This window comes from Canis lupus, chromosome 36 (genome assembly GCF_011100685.1).
Source record: "Canis lupus familiaris isolate Mischka breed German Shepherd chromosome 36, alternate assembly UU_Cfam_GSD_1.0, whole genome shotgun sequence".
In the NCBI taxonomy this organism is placed as follows: Eukaryota; Metazoa; Chordata; class Mammalia; order Carnivora; family Canidae; genus Canis; species Canis lupus.
The window spans coordinates 2,890,940-2,910,612 of record NC_049257.1 but is presented as its reverse complement, the minus strand read 5'-3'; the positions used below and the strand labels follow the sequence as shown (position 1 = coordinate 2,910,612).

Sequence of the window (19,673 nt, the reverse complement as noted above, 5' to 3'; positions counted from 1 at the left end):
GGAAGTGGGAATAGCATGTGCTAAAACCAGAAGTCATGCTACTGTATTTCTTTGCTCTGCACACTACTTTCTTAAAAACAGGAGTTACACATCCAATACTTAAAAGTTGCTATATTTTATATAAAAATGAGGATTTCTGAGATAAATCTGCTGCAACTGCACAGCAGCTTCTGCCCTAGGCAGGGACTGTATGTTCTTGTTAGTCGGGGGCTCCCGCTCACTGGTTTTACAGGTTTTATCTCACCCAGTCTGGCCGCTGCAGGCATAGAAGTTTGCATAAAGACAGGACAAGCCCAATTGAATAATTCAGCTATTGAAGCCAAAAGAAAGGAGAGACCAAGAATTCCAACCCCTACTACCGAAGAAAAAATTCTTATCCTGGTGGAATTAGGAGAATATTTAATATCACTTTGATGTTATTATTTCTCATATTTAATTATGATGGTCTATGAGGAAGTAGGCATTTTTCAAAAACTTGTAAGCAAATGTTCATCTACATTTTAAAAAGATAAAATTCCTTCAGAACTCTTTTTTTTTTAATTGTATTTATTTGAGACAGAGTGAGTGAGACACAGAGAGAGAGAGCACAAGCAGGAGTAATAGCACAGAGAGAGGGAGAAGCAGACTCCCCACTGAGCAGGGAGCCCAACATAGGGCTGGATCCCAGGACTCCAGGATCACGACCTAAGCCGAAGGCAGACGCTTATCCACTGAGCCACCCAGGGGCCCCAAATTCTTCCAGGATTCTGAGAGTAAACCTGTAGTTCTTGTCAAGAGATTGGTACCTATGAACACCTACGGAGAACCGAAAGCCAAGTTCATAATCTTTGAGAGCTTATATCTCAGAGAACAGGATTCAGAAGGTGATCAGTTTTTACTATGCCTGTACCTCATTAGACTTGCAAATTAAAAAAAAATCCTAGACATTTGCAACTTCAGGTGAGACCGAAAACAAGATCTAATAATTAGTGTCTATTTCTGAAAGAAGTGCATATTTAAAGACCACAGGCAATTAACAACCAGGTTGTCCTGTAATCATGTATAGTAATAATTGGAGTACAAAGTAGGCTTTCATGCAAATCACTTCATCCTGCAACTATCACTCTCACTGTCTCCCATCTCATGTGATTCAATCACATACTAGTAATGTAACTGCTAGATTTAAGGGAAATCGCTTCATGTTCTGTTGTCACTGAAAAAGATCAACAATATTTTTATTTCCCTGGAAAGAAGGTGTGACCTAAAAAAAAAAGAAGGTGTGACCTGCAACTCCTTACGGTGAATCTTAGCGTGTTCTAATGGCCTTCACCTCCCGAATCACTTTGTGATTCTAAACAATGATGTTTTTTTTCTTGTACTTACATGACAGTAAGCAACATTTCTCACTTGTGAACATCCTTGGTGAGGACCTACGATTCCTCTGTAGGAACAGTTGCTAATGGCTGGACTGTCACCTCCACTGGGGGCCAGAGAAGAGAAAACAAGTCCTTCCTTCTGGGGTGACAGCAGAGAGCTCCAGTTCACCCTGAAGATGCTGTCTGGCCTTTAAGTGGCTGCGATTCATTTGAGGAATCACACAGAAGCTCTTTGAGAATAGCAATCGTGATATATCCAAACTATTAAACTGTAAACCTTTTTTATAGCTGAAAAAGAGGGAAAGCGCCTTGGATCTGTGTAAATCTACTTCAGATAAACTCACATCATAATTGACTAATGATCTGAGGTTTGGGGGATGTGTTTCATTGGTTTGCAAATAAATATTTCAGAAATGATATATTTGGAGGTATCTCAACTTGGTATCACTCTGGAGAAGACGCCTGAGCTCAGGGAGGCCAGAGGGGGAAGAGGCGGCACTGGGGCTTGATGGGCTGCTACTAGTCCCCACACTCTAATGAGCTAGCTCCTATAGGTTTCATCATTACCACAGAATGGAGGCTTCCTTTGGCCACCAAGGAAAGTGAGTTCAGTTATTCCTAATGCAAGTAACTGAGAGAATCAGAATTTGATCCCAGGTTTGACTCCACATCCCATGACTTCAGCTGTGCCAGGCTCTCTTTGCCTATTTATGTAGGTTACCTGGGCCCCTCGAACCGTCAGCCTCTCCGGCACCAGCAGTGCAGGGAGCTGTTATAGTGACCATCAGTGAACTCAGAAGTCCTAGAGACTGTGGCCAGCCACACTGTGCAGTCAAGTCTATGAAATAGCACTCTTCCTTAGAAACTTCCCTAACACATACACCTGGAAGCAGATATAGGGGGTTCATCCTCCCATTGCTTGCAGGTAAATAAAAATTTCCAAACTTGACAATCCAGATGGCCCTCGGCTACAGTTCAACTTGATGTTCAAAAATAGTTATAGGTCAAATTTAGGATGCACACTTTCCATTTCTCTGTGAATTATTTCTTCAAAAATATACTTTTTTTAACATTCCTATTTGTACTCACAAGCATATAATTAGATCTCAGAACTTCTTTGTTGAAAGACCACAATTTACAAAATAAAGGAAGTGAGTAAAATTAGCACTGCCTAACAACTTAAAGCATCTATTTTCTTCTTAATTTGCCAAAACTCTACCTACAGGAAGCCTTCTGCACATAAACATAATTTAACTATTAAGCTGGAAGAAAGAGAGCTAAAGGACTCTCCCCAAAGCATTTAGAGAAAGTTTGTTCGGTCCTACAATATCCCTAAAAAGTTTCTTAAAGAGGCCTCAAAATGAATAAATAGTTGAAAATGAAATGCAAAGTCAAATCAGAATGAATGTCAATGTTGCTCAGTTAGCAACAGCCTAGAAGCTCACCAGCTGTCAACGCTAATCATAGCTCAGTCGTTGACTCACTGTGTGACCTCTAGCAGTACAGTTAACCTCGCTGATTTTGTATGCCAGCAATAAAATAGCATCACAAACTCCTCGAAGGCCTGATGTGAGTTATAACTCAAAGATATTGCCATGGCCCCACTTTGGGAGCTAAGTGTTAAATAAAAACCAAAATTATAAGGAAGATGATAGGATGCTCTTCAAAGAACATTTCCAGCTCTGTCTGCATAATTTTAGTGCTCTTGATGAAACATGCCTCTGAAGAAACGGTTAACCATATAGAGTAGTTAAGAATAGTTCAAACTGGTCTTATGGAAAATATAGTGTGTTCAGAATCCTCATCAAGCTTTAGATATCAGACACAGCCCCAACATATTTAGTTGTGTTTCTAGGAGAAAAATAGTTTTTCCAGGAATCTATGCAAGGGTTCTACATAAAAGTAGCAAGCGAATGGTATAGTCTTTGGCATAAACTCTAACAATAAAACTCTTATCAAAAGAAATGCAGCTCATTCGTCAACTGGATTAGAAACTAAAGTCAGAAAAAAAAAAAAAGAAACTAAAGTCAGGACGCAGATGTAATGGCTGGATGCTTAAACTTTTTCTCTTCCTCCAAAGAACACCACTGGATTGCATTTCCCACCCTCCCTTAGAGTTAGCTAAAAATGATCCAGGGGGTCAAAAAGCCCTATAATATGCCAAAGCCACCAGAATAAAGAGACACAGACCCCCCAATGATTGCAAAAACAGGTCCCCCACCTATCTTCATTGAACTGTACTGTGAGCAAGAAACAGAACTTTAGGACACCTGGGCGGCTCAGTAGTTGATGTCTGCCTTTGATTCAGGTGGTGACCCCCAGGGCCTGGGATCAAGTTCCGCATCAGGCTCCCTGCATGGAGCCTGCTTCTCCCTCTGCCTGTGCCTCTGCCTCTTTCCCTCTGTGTCTCTCTTGAATAAATAAATAAAATCTTAAACAAATTAAATAAGTAAATAAATAAATAAAATAAACCTTCATGGTGAGAACCCCATGAGCTTTGGGAGTTATTACATCAATTAGTATGCTCAAATTAATACAAGATTATGGGATATGTTTAGCATTACAACCCAAGACTCACAGCTCACCTACCCTGCATATAGTCCATGCAGAGTTTTTAGGACCCATCATTTACAGAAAAATAAAGTCATACATCTAAAGCTCCAAAAGGACAGATCCCTAAACACAAGCTCCACAAAACCTCAACGCAGAGACATTTCTACCTTTCTATTTGACACAATGCTGAAGTCAGCAGCTCTTCAAGCAGGTAGGTAGGACTAAGAAACCTGTTACTTAATCAAGAGTCCCTTCTCCTTAATTTGCATTCTTCATATGGTATCTAACACGATAGTTCCCCACCTAAACACCAACAACAACAGTAACAAAAACTGTCTAAGAACAGTTGCTATTCCAGAACTTCATAATATTTTTTTTAAGAAAAAGGCTGTTTATGAACTTATGAAAAATGCCTCTGGAGATGGAAGATTATTTACTTAGAACAAACAAGTCTGCTGGCTGGAATTGACTCACAAAGTTAAAAGCAATCTGGTAAGCATAAAGCAGACGTGGCATGTAATAATTTCAGCTCCATCAGTGCTCAGGAAGATTTATATTGATTTCAAACCCACATATACTCTTTAGCTTAGGAACCAGTAGAATATTTATAACTGAGGTAAAATTCTTAGAGATACTAAGCATTAGTTACATCCAATCAAAGATATGACTGAAAAACAATGTGAGTGGAATTTTTAGAATTTAAAATTTCCTAATTGACATCATGTCCTCCTATGTGCTCTACAGGTTGTATTTATGTATTTGTGTATTTTAAAGGCTTTTTTTTTTTTTTCTTAGCAGTTTTGAGTTTACTACAAAATTGAGACGAAGATCCAGGGGTTTTCCACATACCTCCTGCCCCCAGACATACATGTCCTTCACCAACATCGTTCACCAGAATAGCACATTTTATACCACGAATGAACCTACACTGACACATACAATCACCCAAAGTCAATAACTTACTTAAGAGTTCCTCTCTTGCTGTTGTATGTTTTACGGGGTTGGACAAATGCATAATGACACAGAGCCACCACTATACTAGCATACAGGGTGGTTTCTTTGCCCTAAGAACCCTCTACACCCCCTCATCATCTCCCCCACACCCCAGGCAACCACTGATTGTTTCAGTGTCTCCAGCAGTTCTGGAGAACTCCCTAGTGGAGTTCTTCCATTATCATTTTTTTTTTCTATGTCTCTTCATGGCATGATAGCTCATTTCCTTTTGGTGCTGAATAATAATAGTCCGTTGTCTGGATGCATCACTATTTATTTATCCACTCACCTACTGAAGGACATCTTGGTTGCCTCCAAGTTTTAGCAATTATGCATAAAACGATTATAAACATCCCTGTGCAGATTTTCGTGTGAACATAGTTTTCAAGTCTTTTGGATAAACACCAATGAGAGCGATTGCTGGATCATATGGTAAGAATATGTGTAGTTTTGTAAAAAAAAAAAAAAAAAAATGCCCAACTGTCTTTCAAAGTAGCTATACCATTTTGGGTTTTCCCCAGCAGTGAATGAGGGTACCTGTTGCTCTACATCCTTCACCAGCATTTGCTTATGACTGTTAGTTCTCTTCAACAGATATTCATCTGAAATTCATGCTTCCCTATCCTCTACCAGTTTCTCTGTCTGGCAGTTAATATAAGCCACATTTTGCCAACCAAAAGCTCAGCTATGGAGAGAAATCTAGTGTAATGGCATCCTTATTATGCCTAACAGGGCTAGGTCTCTTTCAAATGTCCCCATCCTATATCAGGGGAAGGGAAAATACTGAAGACCTGCCTTATGTCAGGCACTGTGATCACTGGCTTGTATATATTGACTTAGTGCTTGGCAGCGGGAAAAAGCTTGAGAGTCAACGACAGTAAACTTACTTCGTAAAGGAACTGGAGTTTTGAAAACTTTCATAACCTGTGCACATTAACAGGCCCACCAAACCCCCCCACACACATACCTGTGTGACAGATGAATTCAGGAAGCTAAATATCTGTTCATTTGGGGGGTGGGGGTCCACTGAAATAAATCCCAAAGAAGATCTTAGATTCACTAGAGATGATTATTCTATTTTTATTCCTTCTCCAATCTTATCTTTTGTACTTTGAGTCATTAGTATTATCAATGAAAAAGCTCTGCTTTATTAGAATCTCTTACAAATAATGTATTGAGAAGAGGCTGAAATTACAAGTTAAAACAATGTTCTCAAAATTCCTATGGATTTTAATTATTCATGCATCACTTTGCCTCTCATTAGCATATGCATTTTTCCTTCTGAGTTTTGATGATACTAGCAACAAAGGTAATATAGTTTTACCTGTAATTCAACTCACCTAACACATCACCACTATCATTTTTTTCATGTTTCCTTAATTCATACACAAAACAGAGTGAATTCTAGTACTTAGTAAGCCACTCACAAGTGTAGTAAATTGCTGTCTCTTACAAAAGTGAGAAGCTATTTTGCAAAGCATGAAGATCCTGTCAATAATTACTATTACTACATCATTGGCTTTGGAAAATAATAAGCCTAACTACATTCCACTTCAAGCTAAAATGATACAAGAGAATTTTTTAAAAATCACCCTTTTAAAAATACGGTTTGTTTTTTAAAATGCTTCACCATGCAATTCCAACAAATAGCATTGTACTATATAAAATTAATTTATCAAAAACACATATTCACGTAACTTTTTAGAAACATATCAGCCATATAATTCTAGTCTGCCATAACTCGTAAAAACCTAAGTAGAAAAAGAGAAACAATTGGAACTTCAAGTAATTTATTACTTGCTACAGAAAAGGAGTTTAATAACCAGCATTGTCCACCTGAGTATTGGCTCATCATCAGATTAGGAAGCAAGGCAAAGAGAAAACAGCAGGTGTTTGTATACCTGGTTTCTGGCCATTCTCCTGCAACTGCAGAGGATGGACCTACCAGTGCTGCTGATCTCAAAGTCTTAACAACGTAACCCTGAATGCAAGGATCACCAGTGACAAGAGCAACTTTCCTGCAACTCATAACCACACTTTATATTCTTATCACCTGGGAATCTAATACTAACTCACACTTCTTGAGACCTTACTATGTTTCAGAAACTTTTGCAGGCTTTATTGCTCTTCAGCATTCCTATGAGGGAAGTACCACTACTCTCCCTAGCTTACAGACAGAGGAAAATGAGGTCCAAAGGGTTTAAGAAAATTGTCCTTGGCCTCTTAGCTCTTCAGTAGAGCTATGTGTTAGATGCAGGCAATCTTTGCCAAGATCATACTCTCATCCTTTATGTTATATCACTGATGAGTGGAAGGGAATTGGATCAATGAGAATCTCTGAATTACCTAATTCTAATACAATCACTCCTCAAACTGAAAAGAGATCTTGATTCCCTACCCTGAAGCTCATTCCCTGCCTTTGCAGGGTACAGAAAAAAAAAAAAAAAAAGGAAGAGAACTTTCACATCCGGGCTTTGAGAAAGCTCTCAGTGGTTTTCAGGCTTCACCTCAGAGTTGGCTCACAAAGCCCACCATACCTTCAGAGTGGGTAATGGAAGAAACAAACCAAGCATGTGTTACGTGAGAGGGCCCACTCTCAGACCTAAATAGATCTTTGTTACATCAGCCACACCACTGGGGTTAAAAAAGAAGCCCACACTATCACACCAGTGTTTCCAGTTAGACCTAGAAGGTATGAAATAAACGTTGAGTTAAAAAAAAAAAAAGTTTCAAAAAGTGCCTTTGGTCTATAATGGAAGACAAAAGCCTGGGGCAACCCTCAGTGAAATCTTTGCACACCCACACTGTTTGTGTCCCCATTCCACCACCACATGCATTCCTCCCACCTACCTGAGGAACCTTCACACAGCCCTAGCTTTAACACTCTCCACTTCCGCTCCTCACTAAAGTTTACTGGCTCTGAAAGCACCCAAGGCCCTCTCTCTTCATTTTAACTTTCCTCTCCATCCACTCTGTTCTCTCACCAGCTTGAAATTAGAAAAGGAAGACTCCTCCATGAAATGACACTTCCCTTTCACTAGATATGAGGGAATCACTCAAAGAGCATCCCGTCCCAAGAGGAAGGCCGGATGTCCTCCAAGTCCCTTCCAATTAATTTTTTTTTTTTTTTAGATTTTATTTATTTATTCATGAGACACACAGAGAGAGGCCGAGACACAGGCAGAGGTTGTGTCTCCCTGCGGCTCCCTGCGGGGAGCCCGATGTGGGACTTGATCCCAGGACCCTGGAGTCACGCCCTGGGCTGAAGGCAGATGCTCAACCACTGACTCACCCAGATGCCCCCAATTAAAATTATTATTAAACCAACCTATACTAAATAGTGAATGACAAATAACTTGCTCTCAAAAATCTGCACACCACCACAGAGATGTTTGCTTGCCACATGCCTGGTGGGATTTAAGAAGGTGGTATATACCCACTGTGCTTATATCCACTACTCAGCCCCTTGGTCCGTGGCATATAGCCTGGGGAGAGGAAAATCAAGAAGACTGTGGAAACTTAATCACCTACTGTAGGTGAGAAAATAAAAGGAGGAGGAAAATGAAATGAATAGGAGGCCTCTCCAAGGCTATGCAAAAAAACCCTACACGTGTAACCAAAGGGAGCCTAGAAAGTGGATGACATTTGTGGCCTCAAATCTCCTTTCCTGCAGGTGGACACAGTGAAAAAAAAGTCAGCCAACATTCATCTCTTCTCCCTCATCAGTGTCCTCAGTGGAATAGGAAAATTTAGGTTGCTCCAGCTCCGAAAGAAAATAATAACAATAATAATACCAACAGTATCTCCTTAGGCCAGCTCTTCTAACTCTGATTTATCTGAAAAGAAAAGAATCTCTGTGCTTCCCTTGAATCAACAATGGACACTACTGATCACTGAAAAACAAAATGTAAATTTAATAATATGCTTGTATGCAGGAAAGCCATACTATGACATGAGACCAAACAATCATTGCTATTACCTGTAACCCCTAACCAGTCTCCAGAAATGCTAGACTCTCTCTCCACAGATGTCTTTTATTCAAGCAACTTGGTAAAAGGTAAGTGAACATCTTATTTAATTTCATAGTGCTTCCTGTTTAATAAAAGAAAAAAACGTATACATAATACCTCTTCTTCTATTATCCTCCTTGTAAATATAAGCTAGTTTAACTGTAGAATTGATTTTAAAGGTTTTGTGTGGGCTGATGTGGCACCTAAATGCTTTCACATCGCAATGTCTCTTCAGTCAAATATGCTTTAACAATTGACCGACTTTCAGAGTCAACTCGTTTGTATTTAGAATACAATCCCTGCCTGTATTTTAGGAAGGAAGCTTCGTGCTCAGAATATCAAATGAGCACAAGCTCTAGGGACCAGTGCAGGAATGCCAGCAAAATGTGCCTGAACTTGAACTTGACAGATGGCTTTCTACTACGTCAGTATCTTGGACTTTCAACACCAACCTACTCTTAAAGGAGGACAGTTTATTAGTTAGAATCTTCTTAGAAAACTGGAAAAAAAAAAAAAAACATAAAAACGCAGATCAATACTCTAAGCATCACTCTGCAGAAAAATGGAGCACGCCTGGCCACATTTAGGACCCAGCTTCTATAAAACATAGCCAAATAATGGGTATCAAAGGGCAGATTTTTCTTGACCATTGAAAAGTCCCCTGGAATGGCCCTGATTGGCAGATATTTTCTGAGAGAGGACAGCTGAGGCCTCTGGTCATTTTACGTCCATGGCTCAAATGAGTTGTCCTCTCTTCCCTCTCACTTCCCTTCTCTCTTTTTTGCTAATCCCCAGGGCTACATCCCAATGTGCTACCCAAAATATGCTCACAGCAGCAGCTTCAAGGGACAGGAATCACCAACCCCAAAAGAACGCACACTCTCGGATGAATGTCTTATGCAAGTCATTGATTGAATATGCCTATGGTGATTTTTCTCAAAAGAACTTGTCAGATTAAAATTATAAATGACTTGAAACTGCTGGTATCTGTTTCACGTGACTATTAGGGTCGTCAGGATATCTAACCTAGGAAGGAGAAAATGGCAAAATGACCCAGAAAGCAAAAGATCCTTGTTTTGCCTGGATTTTACTAAAATTCACCCCTGACATGATTATTAGAGACTGTTATCAGCTGCTTATCATGTGAAATTAAGGAAAAATCAAACCAACCATATGAAACAGTATGACCTCAGTACAAAGTTATAAACTCTGAAGTAGAAAATGCTTGCTACGGTTAACAGACCTAAACCATGTGCCAGTTTAGCAACAACTCATCAGATTAGATATTATGACCTCTGGCACCGGCACTTGCCAGTGTCATTTCAGACAGCCCTGGTGAAGAGGGCAGAAGTAACCCAATCCACTGAAGCCATGTCCCAGACAGGCCTGCACCTTCTGAAATAGCCTCAGCAGGAGCAGCACCTTTTCACATTTACTTTTAAGCAACCGAGGCACTATTTTTAAAGGAACAGTACATGAGCGAGGATGAGCTTCATAGCAAGGCAGTCGATTAATAATACCTGAAAGTATGATATACACCTGGGGAAACTTTAAGCGCCATGTGCTCAGAGGGAAAGATGAAAAAGACTAACACGACCTATTCAAATCCCTCCATCTTTAGGAAGAAGCATTAAAAATGAGCCACTTTTCTTTCTGTCTTTTTTCTTTTTTTAACGATAAGCCAGCAAATTGATTCTTCCCAATATGTGTTTTTAAAGTAGTATTTCTTGGGGCACCTGGGTGGCTCAGTGGGTGAGCATCTGCCTTTGGCTCAGGTTGTGATCCCTGCAGGGAGCCTGCTTCTCCCTCTGCCTATGTCTCTGCCTGTCTCTCTTTCTGTGTCTCTCGTGAATAAATAAATAAAACCTTTAAAAAAAAAAAAAAAAGAAACTGGTATTTCTCACTCACTTGGATCTAGAACTCCAAGCAATGTGGCTAGCCCCACTGCCTTGGAGCACAAAGAAAAAAAAAACATGTGCAAGGCAAGCCATGGCCTAAGGCTCTCACAAAAATGGAAAAAATAAGTAGTTAATAGATAGTCCAGCTGCATACAGCTTCCCAAATTCTTTTACCTCCGTCTTTGATTCAGGAATACACCACGGAGCTGGTATCATAAAATGCCCTAGTGACATGAGTAAGGGAGACCAGGAGACTATAATACTAACATCAGAGGTGCCTGCCAGCATTTCAAGCCTAAAAAGAACAAAACCAGTCACCAAAATTATTTTCTGGCATCAATTCGGTATAGTTGTAGTGCAAAGGTGGGGGGGGGGGGCGATAAAAATAAACTGAGCACTTTAAATGATCTGGAAACTTCATACCAATCTCATTTCATGGCTTTCTCCCACTAAAAATGTTATCCACTATAAAGTAATACTACATACACAAGTAAATCTTTAAGAAATAAACCCAAGATCAAAGTTGGGCCTTTTGTATAGGCTCTGTTCCATTTCCTTTCTCAGATGCCTGCCTGCCTTCTAATAAGACAAACTCTTGGCAGGAACACAGAAGGTACCCAGACATTTGGATGAATTAGAGAAAGAAAGTCTAAATGAACAAACCCTGGCCTTTGGAAATGAGGCACTCTTTTAAAACCAGAGAGCCAAAACAGAAGCTAAATAATGTAATGCTTTCTGGTAAAGAAATTTACTTTTTAAAAAATGATATACACACAGTTCTCAAGGATCATTAAGGTAGTACTCCAAATTACTGTCTTTCAGATCAAGTGGAGACAGTAATTTCTAAACAAACGTACACACGCCCCATATGCAGTTCTTTAACAGATAGAAGTTTCATATTATAATCAAAACATGCATAATTACTTACTTGCTTCCTTCTGTAATGAGCAAATTGAGAGAGGCCTAGAACACTTGCAAGAGCACCTCCTCCAACAAGAATAGTCCCTTTCACTGCCTTCTGAAATGCCATTTCTTAGCCTACAAAGAAAAACAAAAAGGAAATAGAAAGAAGTGAATTAGGATTTTGATCAGATAACAATCCCCATCATAAAAAGAGACCTTGCAAGATTCTGAACCAGTATTAAGCTAGAAAACAAAACATAAAACAAGGAAGTTATCATGGGCCAAAAAACATAAGAAAAAAAAAAAAACAGAGACAAGGGAACTGACCACATAAAAGTGACCTTCCAACAGGAATTACAGAAAGAAAAGCAAATGAAGAGACAACTGAAGATATTGACACAGCATAAAGTCAAGAGAGCCATGAAAAGAAATGGTATTGTGTATCTCACGAAACTGCAGGCTGTACTTGCAAATCTGTTCAACTGCTAATCCCCTCCACAAGGAAATGGGGGCGAGGGGGAGCTGCCACTAGTGGAGACAGGGGGCCTCATGGTTCCTGCAGGTGCTCTGGCACAGGTGCAATTCACACCGTGGCTCAACTCCCTGCCCGGCCTCTCCCCTCCCACTGAAGCTCTCAGGAGGGAGCCAACACAGGTGCATTCCTCAGAACAGTCTACACTTGACAGATAAGAAGTCAAGCAGACAGTGCCTTGATCCTTTCACAAAGCGACAAAAGATAATTCCTAGTGACAGCTAGAATTCCTGTCATTAAGGGAACTTAATTAAAAAAAAAAAAAGTTTTATTCTAGCCAGGGTTGCACAGCACGGCAATTTCAAGGGGCAACTCTCCATATCCAGCACTCTGGTTTCTGTTCTCAGTTTTTTTTCAGTCAGACAAGGTGAGGGGGGCACCTGGGTGGCTCAGGTCAGGAGCCAGGCTCCGGGAGCCCGGCAGTGGCCCCTCCCGGGCCTGCTCCCACATGCGGGCACGCCTTCACTCTCTGTCAACTGTCAAATAAAATCTTAAAAGAAAGGGGGGGGGGGTGAGGAAGGGCGGTGCAAAAGGAGAGGGAGAAAGAGAATCATAAGCAGGTGGAGGGCAACCCCGAGATCATGACCCAAGAGGAAGTCAGATGCTTAACTGAGACACACAGGAGCCCCTTGCTATATATTTCTAAATAAAATCTTGCATTGTGTTAGCTCTTGACTTTCTTCTCATCTTGAAATAGAAGTTTTTTTGATGGCTTCAATATCCTTTAATTTTTTAGAAACACCACACAACCAAAGTGCATCAAGATGAAAATTCCACCAAAAGAACCCTTGCCAGCTTTTATTTTGCTAAACAAAAAAAGATAAAACCATGTGATCATCTTAAAAAAAAAAAAAAAGAGTTCTAACTTAGAGTTGATATTGAGCAATGTGACCTGCCTGAGACTTTTCATTCACCGTAGCAGCTGGCACAGCCACATCTTACAGGGAAGCCACTACCCTATTTTCCTGAATGGGTGGAGTCAGACCTGTCTAGACAACATGCCTTATACTCTACAAGTATCTAATGACTCAGGAAAGTATTTAATATGAAGTCAGTTTTAACCTAGGATACTAAAGAACATCTAGTATCTCAATGTAAATTAGGATACATTCAAAATGTTTAGGTCCATATAGGATGAATGGAATCCATTAGCATAACTACACTAAATCAAAGAATTTCAGTGTAGTTGGTAACTGTGATTTCATAGAAAATTCATTTTGGAATCCTATAAATTATATACTAAAAGTTGGCATTTCTGAAAAATTTATTTTTTCCTCTGACCATACTCCATCTGACAGACTAATAAATTCTAAGACTCATCTTTTCTATTAAGATTCTCACCAGAGGGGCACCTGGGTGGCTCAGCGGTTTAGCGCCTACCTACAGCTCAGGTCACGATCCCTGAGTCCCGGGATCGAGTCCACATCAGGCTCCCTGCAGGAGCCTGCTTCTCCCTCTGCCTGTGTCTCTGCCTCTCTGTATGTGTGTGTCTCTCATGAGTAAATAAATAAAATATTTTTTTAAAAAAAGATTCTCACCAGGAAAATATTTCACATGCATGTTTCTCTACTGCTGGAGGTAGAGAAAGTGCCCTCTTTCCCAAGTGATGCACAATAATTAGTATGCCAATATGATGGCTAGGGGCGTCCATGCATCATTCAGTCTACCCTAAGCAAAACTTTACATCTAAGATTGTTCTGATACTGAAAATCTCAACTAAGCCAACTTGCAAGGCACTCATTTGTCATACCCCACCATCACCCTCCCTCGTACTTTTGCATATATGTTCATATGGGTTGCCTATCACACAACAGTGGAAACCCTAGCAGTCCAGAGACAGCATCTCCAGGCTAACTGGGTTCCCCTGACAATGAGGGACAGAAAATAGAGACCTAGTTTTATTTACCTAAACAATGCTTGTGCCCACCCCATATAGACAGCAGCCCGGTGGTGTCCTGGATGTGAATTTTGTAGCTGATTGACTTTAACTCAGTATCATTGCTTCTGAATTGTTGATAATGTCATTGATGACCTCACAAAGAATACCACACGTCAACAAAGCCAGCTGAGGAATGTTATATAATACAGTCAAGGAAAGCATCTCAACAGAGGCGTTCACTCAGCCACTTCAGTTTGGGGTTAGTTTTTCCAATTGTGTAGGTTCCTGCATTCTTTGCTCAACTTATTATAGTGCTTCAATTTCATTTCTGAAACCAAACCTCACTAAGGGAGATATTTTCATGGGTTTTCTCAATGAGCCATTAATACTAATAAAAAACTGCATTAATACATTATTTTGCGGAGTTAGCAATCATATTAACAATAATCAATAAAGAGTTTCTCTTTCCCAGTACTTTCATAAAATAGCCCATGCTTAGGGGATCGTTATTTCTATTGAGATCAAACCCACTGTAAGACCACCCAGCTAGTTGTAATGAATAAATCACTCTTACAAGTAATTCAAAAACATACAATGGAATATTACTCAGCCATTAGAAATGACAAATACGCACCATTTGCTTCGATGTGGATGGAACTAGAGGGTATTATGCTGAGTGAAGTAAGTCAATCAGAGAAGGACAAACATTATATGGTCTCATTCATTCAGGGAATATAAAAAAATAGTGAAAGGGAATAAAGGGGGAAGGAGAGAAAATGAGTGAAAATATCAGTGAGGGAGACAGAACATGAGAGACTCCTAACTCTGAGGAACGAACAAGAGGTGGTGGAAGGGGAGGTTGGCGGGGGGTGGAGGTGACTGGGTGACGGGCACTGAGGGGGGCACTTGACGGGATGAGCACTGGGTGCATATGTTGGCAAATGGAACTCCAATAAAAAAATAAAAATAAATTTAAAAAACAAGTAATTCAAAAACAAAAGCACAAAATCAATTTCAACTGTCTCTGCTAAGATGATGATGATGATCATCATCATCATCAATGTTAAAATACTGATAGTCGACATTTATTATTTGCTAGGTAATAGGCACTGTGCTTTCGATTCTACATACATCAGCTCATATCACCCTCACATCACTCTAATTTCATAAAAGAGGCAGTTGTGGGTTCAGAACGGGTAAGGGATTTGCCCAAAGTCACTGACTAGTAAGTGAGAAAACCACAACTTAGTCTATACTCCTAACCACCGATTGGTTCTACCCTGCCTTTTGCTCTCAAAATAGTAACTTCTCCCCAAAGGCCATGCCATGTTTCCCTGTTATTCCTAAAAGAGGGTCCTGTTCTCAAACACTCCCCTCATGTGTACAGTCCTTGGCTTTAGGGTTTCCCTAAGTCAGTGAAGAAACCTCTAACAAAATATCTATGGTAATGTAACAACACTGTTTTACGGCTGAACAACAGAAATTTAAAACCAGATAAATATAAACCATATGCTGTGAACTATTTGTATCCACTTAAATCCCATCATAAGGAGAAAAGTTTTCATAATGATTACAAAGAGGAAACGTTGCTTCCAACTAAGCAAAACTGCAACTGGGAATATGGATAAATCTTTACCTTTTGTAACTAAAAGTGTGAGAAACTAGAGGTAGAAAAATCATCCAGAAATAAAATTAGCTTAGTTATTTTTTTTAAGATTTTATTTATTTACTTATTTATTTTTAGAGAGAGAGAAAGAGAGAGAATGAGCAGGGACAGGGAGGAGAGACAATCCCAAGCAGACTCCCTGCTGAGCCCAGAGCCCAATGAGGGGCTCAATCTCAAGCCCCTGAGATCATGACCTGTGCTGAAACCAAGAGTGGGACACTTAACCAACTGAGCCACCCACATACCCCACAATTAGCTTAGTTCTTACAGCTGATGTCCATGTCTAAGGGCCCATGACTTAAGTTGTTTTTGTTTTTTAAGATTTTATGTATTTATTCATGAGAGAGAGAGAGAGAGGCAGAGACACGGGCAGAGGGAGAAGCAGGCTCCATGCAGGGAGCCTGATGTGGGACTCGATCCCTGGTCTCCCAGTGCTAAACCACTGAGCCACCCGGGCTGCCCCCATGACTTAAGTTGTATGTACATGGACTCAGGACCAGCTCCCACACTTGCACAGATAAGCACCAGTCCTCCAATTATTGGCAGGGGAACACCAGCCCAACTAAACAACCCTGAACAAAAAGGTACTAAACTAAATAAATACATCTGTGAGTTTGTCAATTGCACTCAAGGTGCTTACAATCAATTTGGTGAATTAAATATCAATGTTTTACAACTCTATATTATAACTAGATGTGCTATATTGAGTGTTAATACTCTGATAGGCAAAAGACCCTGAATAGCAATCTTAAGAAAGAAGAACAAGGCTGGAAGCATCACAAGTCCCCATTTCAAACTACATTTCAAAGGTATATTATTCAAGAGTATGGTATTGGTACTGAAAACTTGTTGGCACTAAAAACAGACTTGTAGATCAATAGAGAGCCCAGAAATAAACCCATGTCAGTTAATTTTCAACAAAGGAGCCAAGCATACACACAGGGAAAGGACAGTCTTTTCAGTAAATGATGTAGGTAAAACTGGACAGCCGTATGCAAGGGAAGGAAAAGAAAGAAGGAAAGGAGGGAGGGAACCATTATCTTATACCATGTTCCAAAACAAACTCAAAATGTTTTAAAGATTTAAATATAAGACCTGAAACCATAATACTTCTGGAAAAAAAACATCGAGGGTAAGCTACCTGGCACCGGTCTTAGCGATGATTTTTTTGGATTTGACACCGAAAGCACAGGCAACAAAGGCAAAACTAAAGAAGTGGCGCTGGGTCAAACCAAAGAGCTCGGGGGATCCCTGGGTGGCGCAGTGGTGTGGCGCCTGCCTTCTGCCCAGGGCCTGATCCTGGAGACCCGGGGTCGAGTCCCACATCGGGCTCCCTGCATGGAGCCTGCTTCTCCCTCCTCCTGTGTCTCTGCCTCTCTCTCTCTCTCTCTCTCTGTGTGTGTGTGTGTGACTATCATAAATAAATTAAAAAGAAAAAAAAAAAACAACAAAAAACAAAGAGCTTCTGACAGTAAAGGAAACCATCCCCAAAGTGAAAAGGCAACCAACAGAATGGGAGACGATCCTGCACATCACAGACCTGGTTGGGGTCAATATGCAAAACACATAAAGAAGTCATGCAACTGAGTCGCAAAGCAGACAGTTCAGTCCTAAAACCTGGCTGAGGGAGTAAAGGGACGTTTTTCCGAGGAAGGCCTCCAGCGGCCACCAGGCCCGCCACGCGAGAGGCGCTCAGCCCATCACCCGGGCCGCAAGCGAGGCTCCGTGGGCTCCCGCCGCGCTCACGCCCCCGCCGGCCGGGGTGCCCCGGGGGAGGGGACCCACATGGCTCCGGGACCTCAAAACATCAAACAGAGAGAAAATAGGTGAGACATGGACCCCCCGATGGTCCCCCTCCGGGCGTCCACCTGGAGAAAATGAAAGCACTGCCCGGAAAGATGGGCTGGAACCCACCCGTGACCTGCAGGAGCTCCCTGCGGCCGGGCCAGCTCAAAGCGGCTCAAAGTTCGCCGGCCTGGCCGCTGACCCAGCCCACGCGGACCCCTGGCTGCTCGCTGAGGAAGGCCTTGACTGGAAACCGGGTCTCAAACAGCCCTGGGGGCTCACCACCTCCGCCTCCTCCCGCCCAGAAGCAAGGCGACTCCGCAGCTTGAATCACGCCCTTGGAGACCTTCCCCACACACTGTGGACTTCAAAACAAGAAATAGGCACCCACTGAGAAAGGCTGAGGGGCCTCTCGGCAACCCCCACAAAGTTATTCCAGAACAAGAGCACACTTCCTGGCCTCTGAGTTCTCCAAACAGAGCACTCAAACTCCTCTTCCTGTCCCACCACCTAGCTTCTCTCTGAATTTCACATAACTAAAACCCACCCAGATGGACTTATCACTCCAGCGTGGAAGGAGCTGCGGGTCTCTTCACTTTTACAAACTCTCCTATCCTCTGGCGTCTTGTGTGGAAATTCCCTTTGCTCTCTCCACGATCTTCATTCATTTAAATGAGCAGGGGTGGGGGGAATGCATGTACTGTAGATGAAAGATCATTTTTAGAAGAGCAATTCTGCAGTCCAGGGGACAGGTGCTCCCTAGCAAGATGTAGCAAAAGGCATTCCGCGCCCCTCTGACCGCCTATAGCCTGTGCTACACCTCTGAGCCCCTTCCTTAAGCATGTGCAGGTCCAAAAGTAGCACGAAGCTCCTTACACTTCAACTGTGTAGTCACCTACCTTGTAGCTATGCATGGAAAACCACACCTCACCTATTTTGAGTCATGACACTTTTTCAAACCCACAGAAGGCACAACTGCACCATTCAGAAGACCAGGCCTCAAGGTCCACCCGCATACAAATTCAATGACTTACAAGGAGAAGGGTATGTGAATTTTACAAAATATGGGTGTCAGATCTCAAAAGAAGAAGTCTACTATAATCATGGAACTTGGCAGCAAGTCCCCCACAAAATGAAAGAAGTGAGCACAAAAGCACCTTCCCAACCAGCAGCCCAGTTCTAACTGTAAACGTCAAGATTTCTGGGCAGCTTTGAATTAGACACATTTCAACAAAGTAAATCCTTTATTATTCCAATCCATGATATATCGAATGTTTTATATACCTCCCTATCAGAAAGTACATCCTAGTTCAGGCACACCAAGCACATGCTAATAAAGTGCTTGCCCAGATAAGCAGCAAGCAATGCACACCACGTGCTAACTTCTTTTTCCCAGTGAGGATAAAGATCAGCACTCTGCCTGTAAATGCATCCCCCCTCGCCAAGCAGAGAGGCGCCTGTATGCACGAACATCTTAGGCAGTAAGATGCATAGGAACCCTACAGAAACAGAGTCAGCCCTCAAGCACGCTTCCTGAAAGCTGTCAAACACAAACGAACAAAATAATCAACATCACAGGCCCATTCTCTAGAACTGGAGAGGGGCCCTAGTCCATAAACTGAAAATGAATGTGTCCTGTTTTGGTTGCTTTAAACATTTTCAAAAAAGATTTGGGCCAAGACTGAGTAGGAAATGGACCCAAGAGTTATCCACAAAAGATTATCCAAATGGAAAGAAATGAATGTGTGCGTGTATGTGTAAAATATTACATTTATACATAGTCTAAAAGCCACACAGAAGTAACAGTGACCACCTAGAGTTGTAAAATGTTCATATGCTGAACAGAATATCAAAAGCAAAAAAGGTTTTTGTTTTTTTTTTCTTTTCCTTAAAGATTTTATTTATTTATTTGTGAGAGAGCACAGCAGGAGGGAAGGGCAGAGGGGGAGGGAGAAGCAGGCTCCAGGCTAAGCAGAGAGCCCCATGCGAGGCTCCATCCCAGGACCCAGGATCATGACCTGAGCCCAAGGCAGATGCTTAACCAACTGAGCCTCCCAGGGGCCCCGCAGAAAGATTTTTCTTAAGTCCTTAAAAACAGT

At 41.3% G+C, this 19,673-nt stretch overlaps 1 protein-coding gene across 3 annotated transcripts in view; it reads right to left on the bottom strand.

Moving 5' to 3' along the window:
* Positions 1–19,673, bottom strand: part of GPD2 (glycerol-3-phosphate dehydrogenase 2) — a 140,606-nt gene that overhangs the window by 90,206 nt on the left and 30,727 nt on the right. For 2 of the 3 annotated variants that reach the window (XM_038584542.1, XM_038584540.1), the window contains exon 2: positions 11,738–11,847. In XM_038584542.1, coding sequence (XP_038440470.1) covers positions 11,738–11,839 — 102 coding nt within the window. In that variant the 5' untranslated portion in view covers positions 11,840–11,847. Of the gene's footprint in view, positions 1–11,737; positions 11,848–14,150; positions 14,288–19,673 lie in introns of those variants that run through there. The other variant, XM_038584541.1, reaches the window with a different exon arrangement.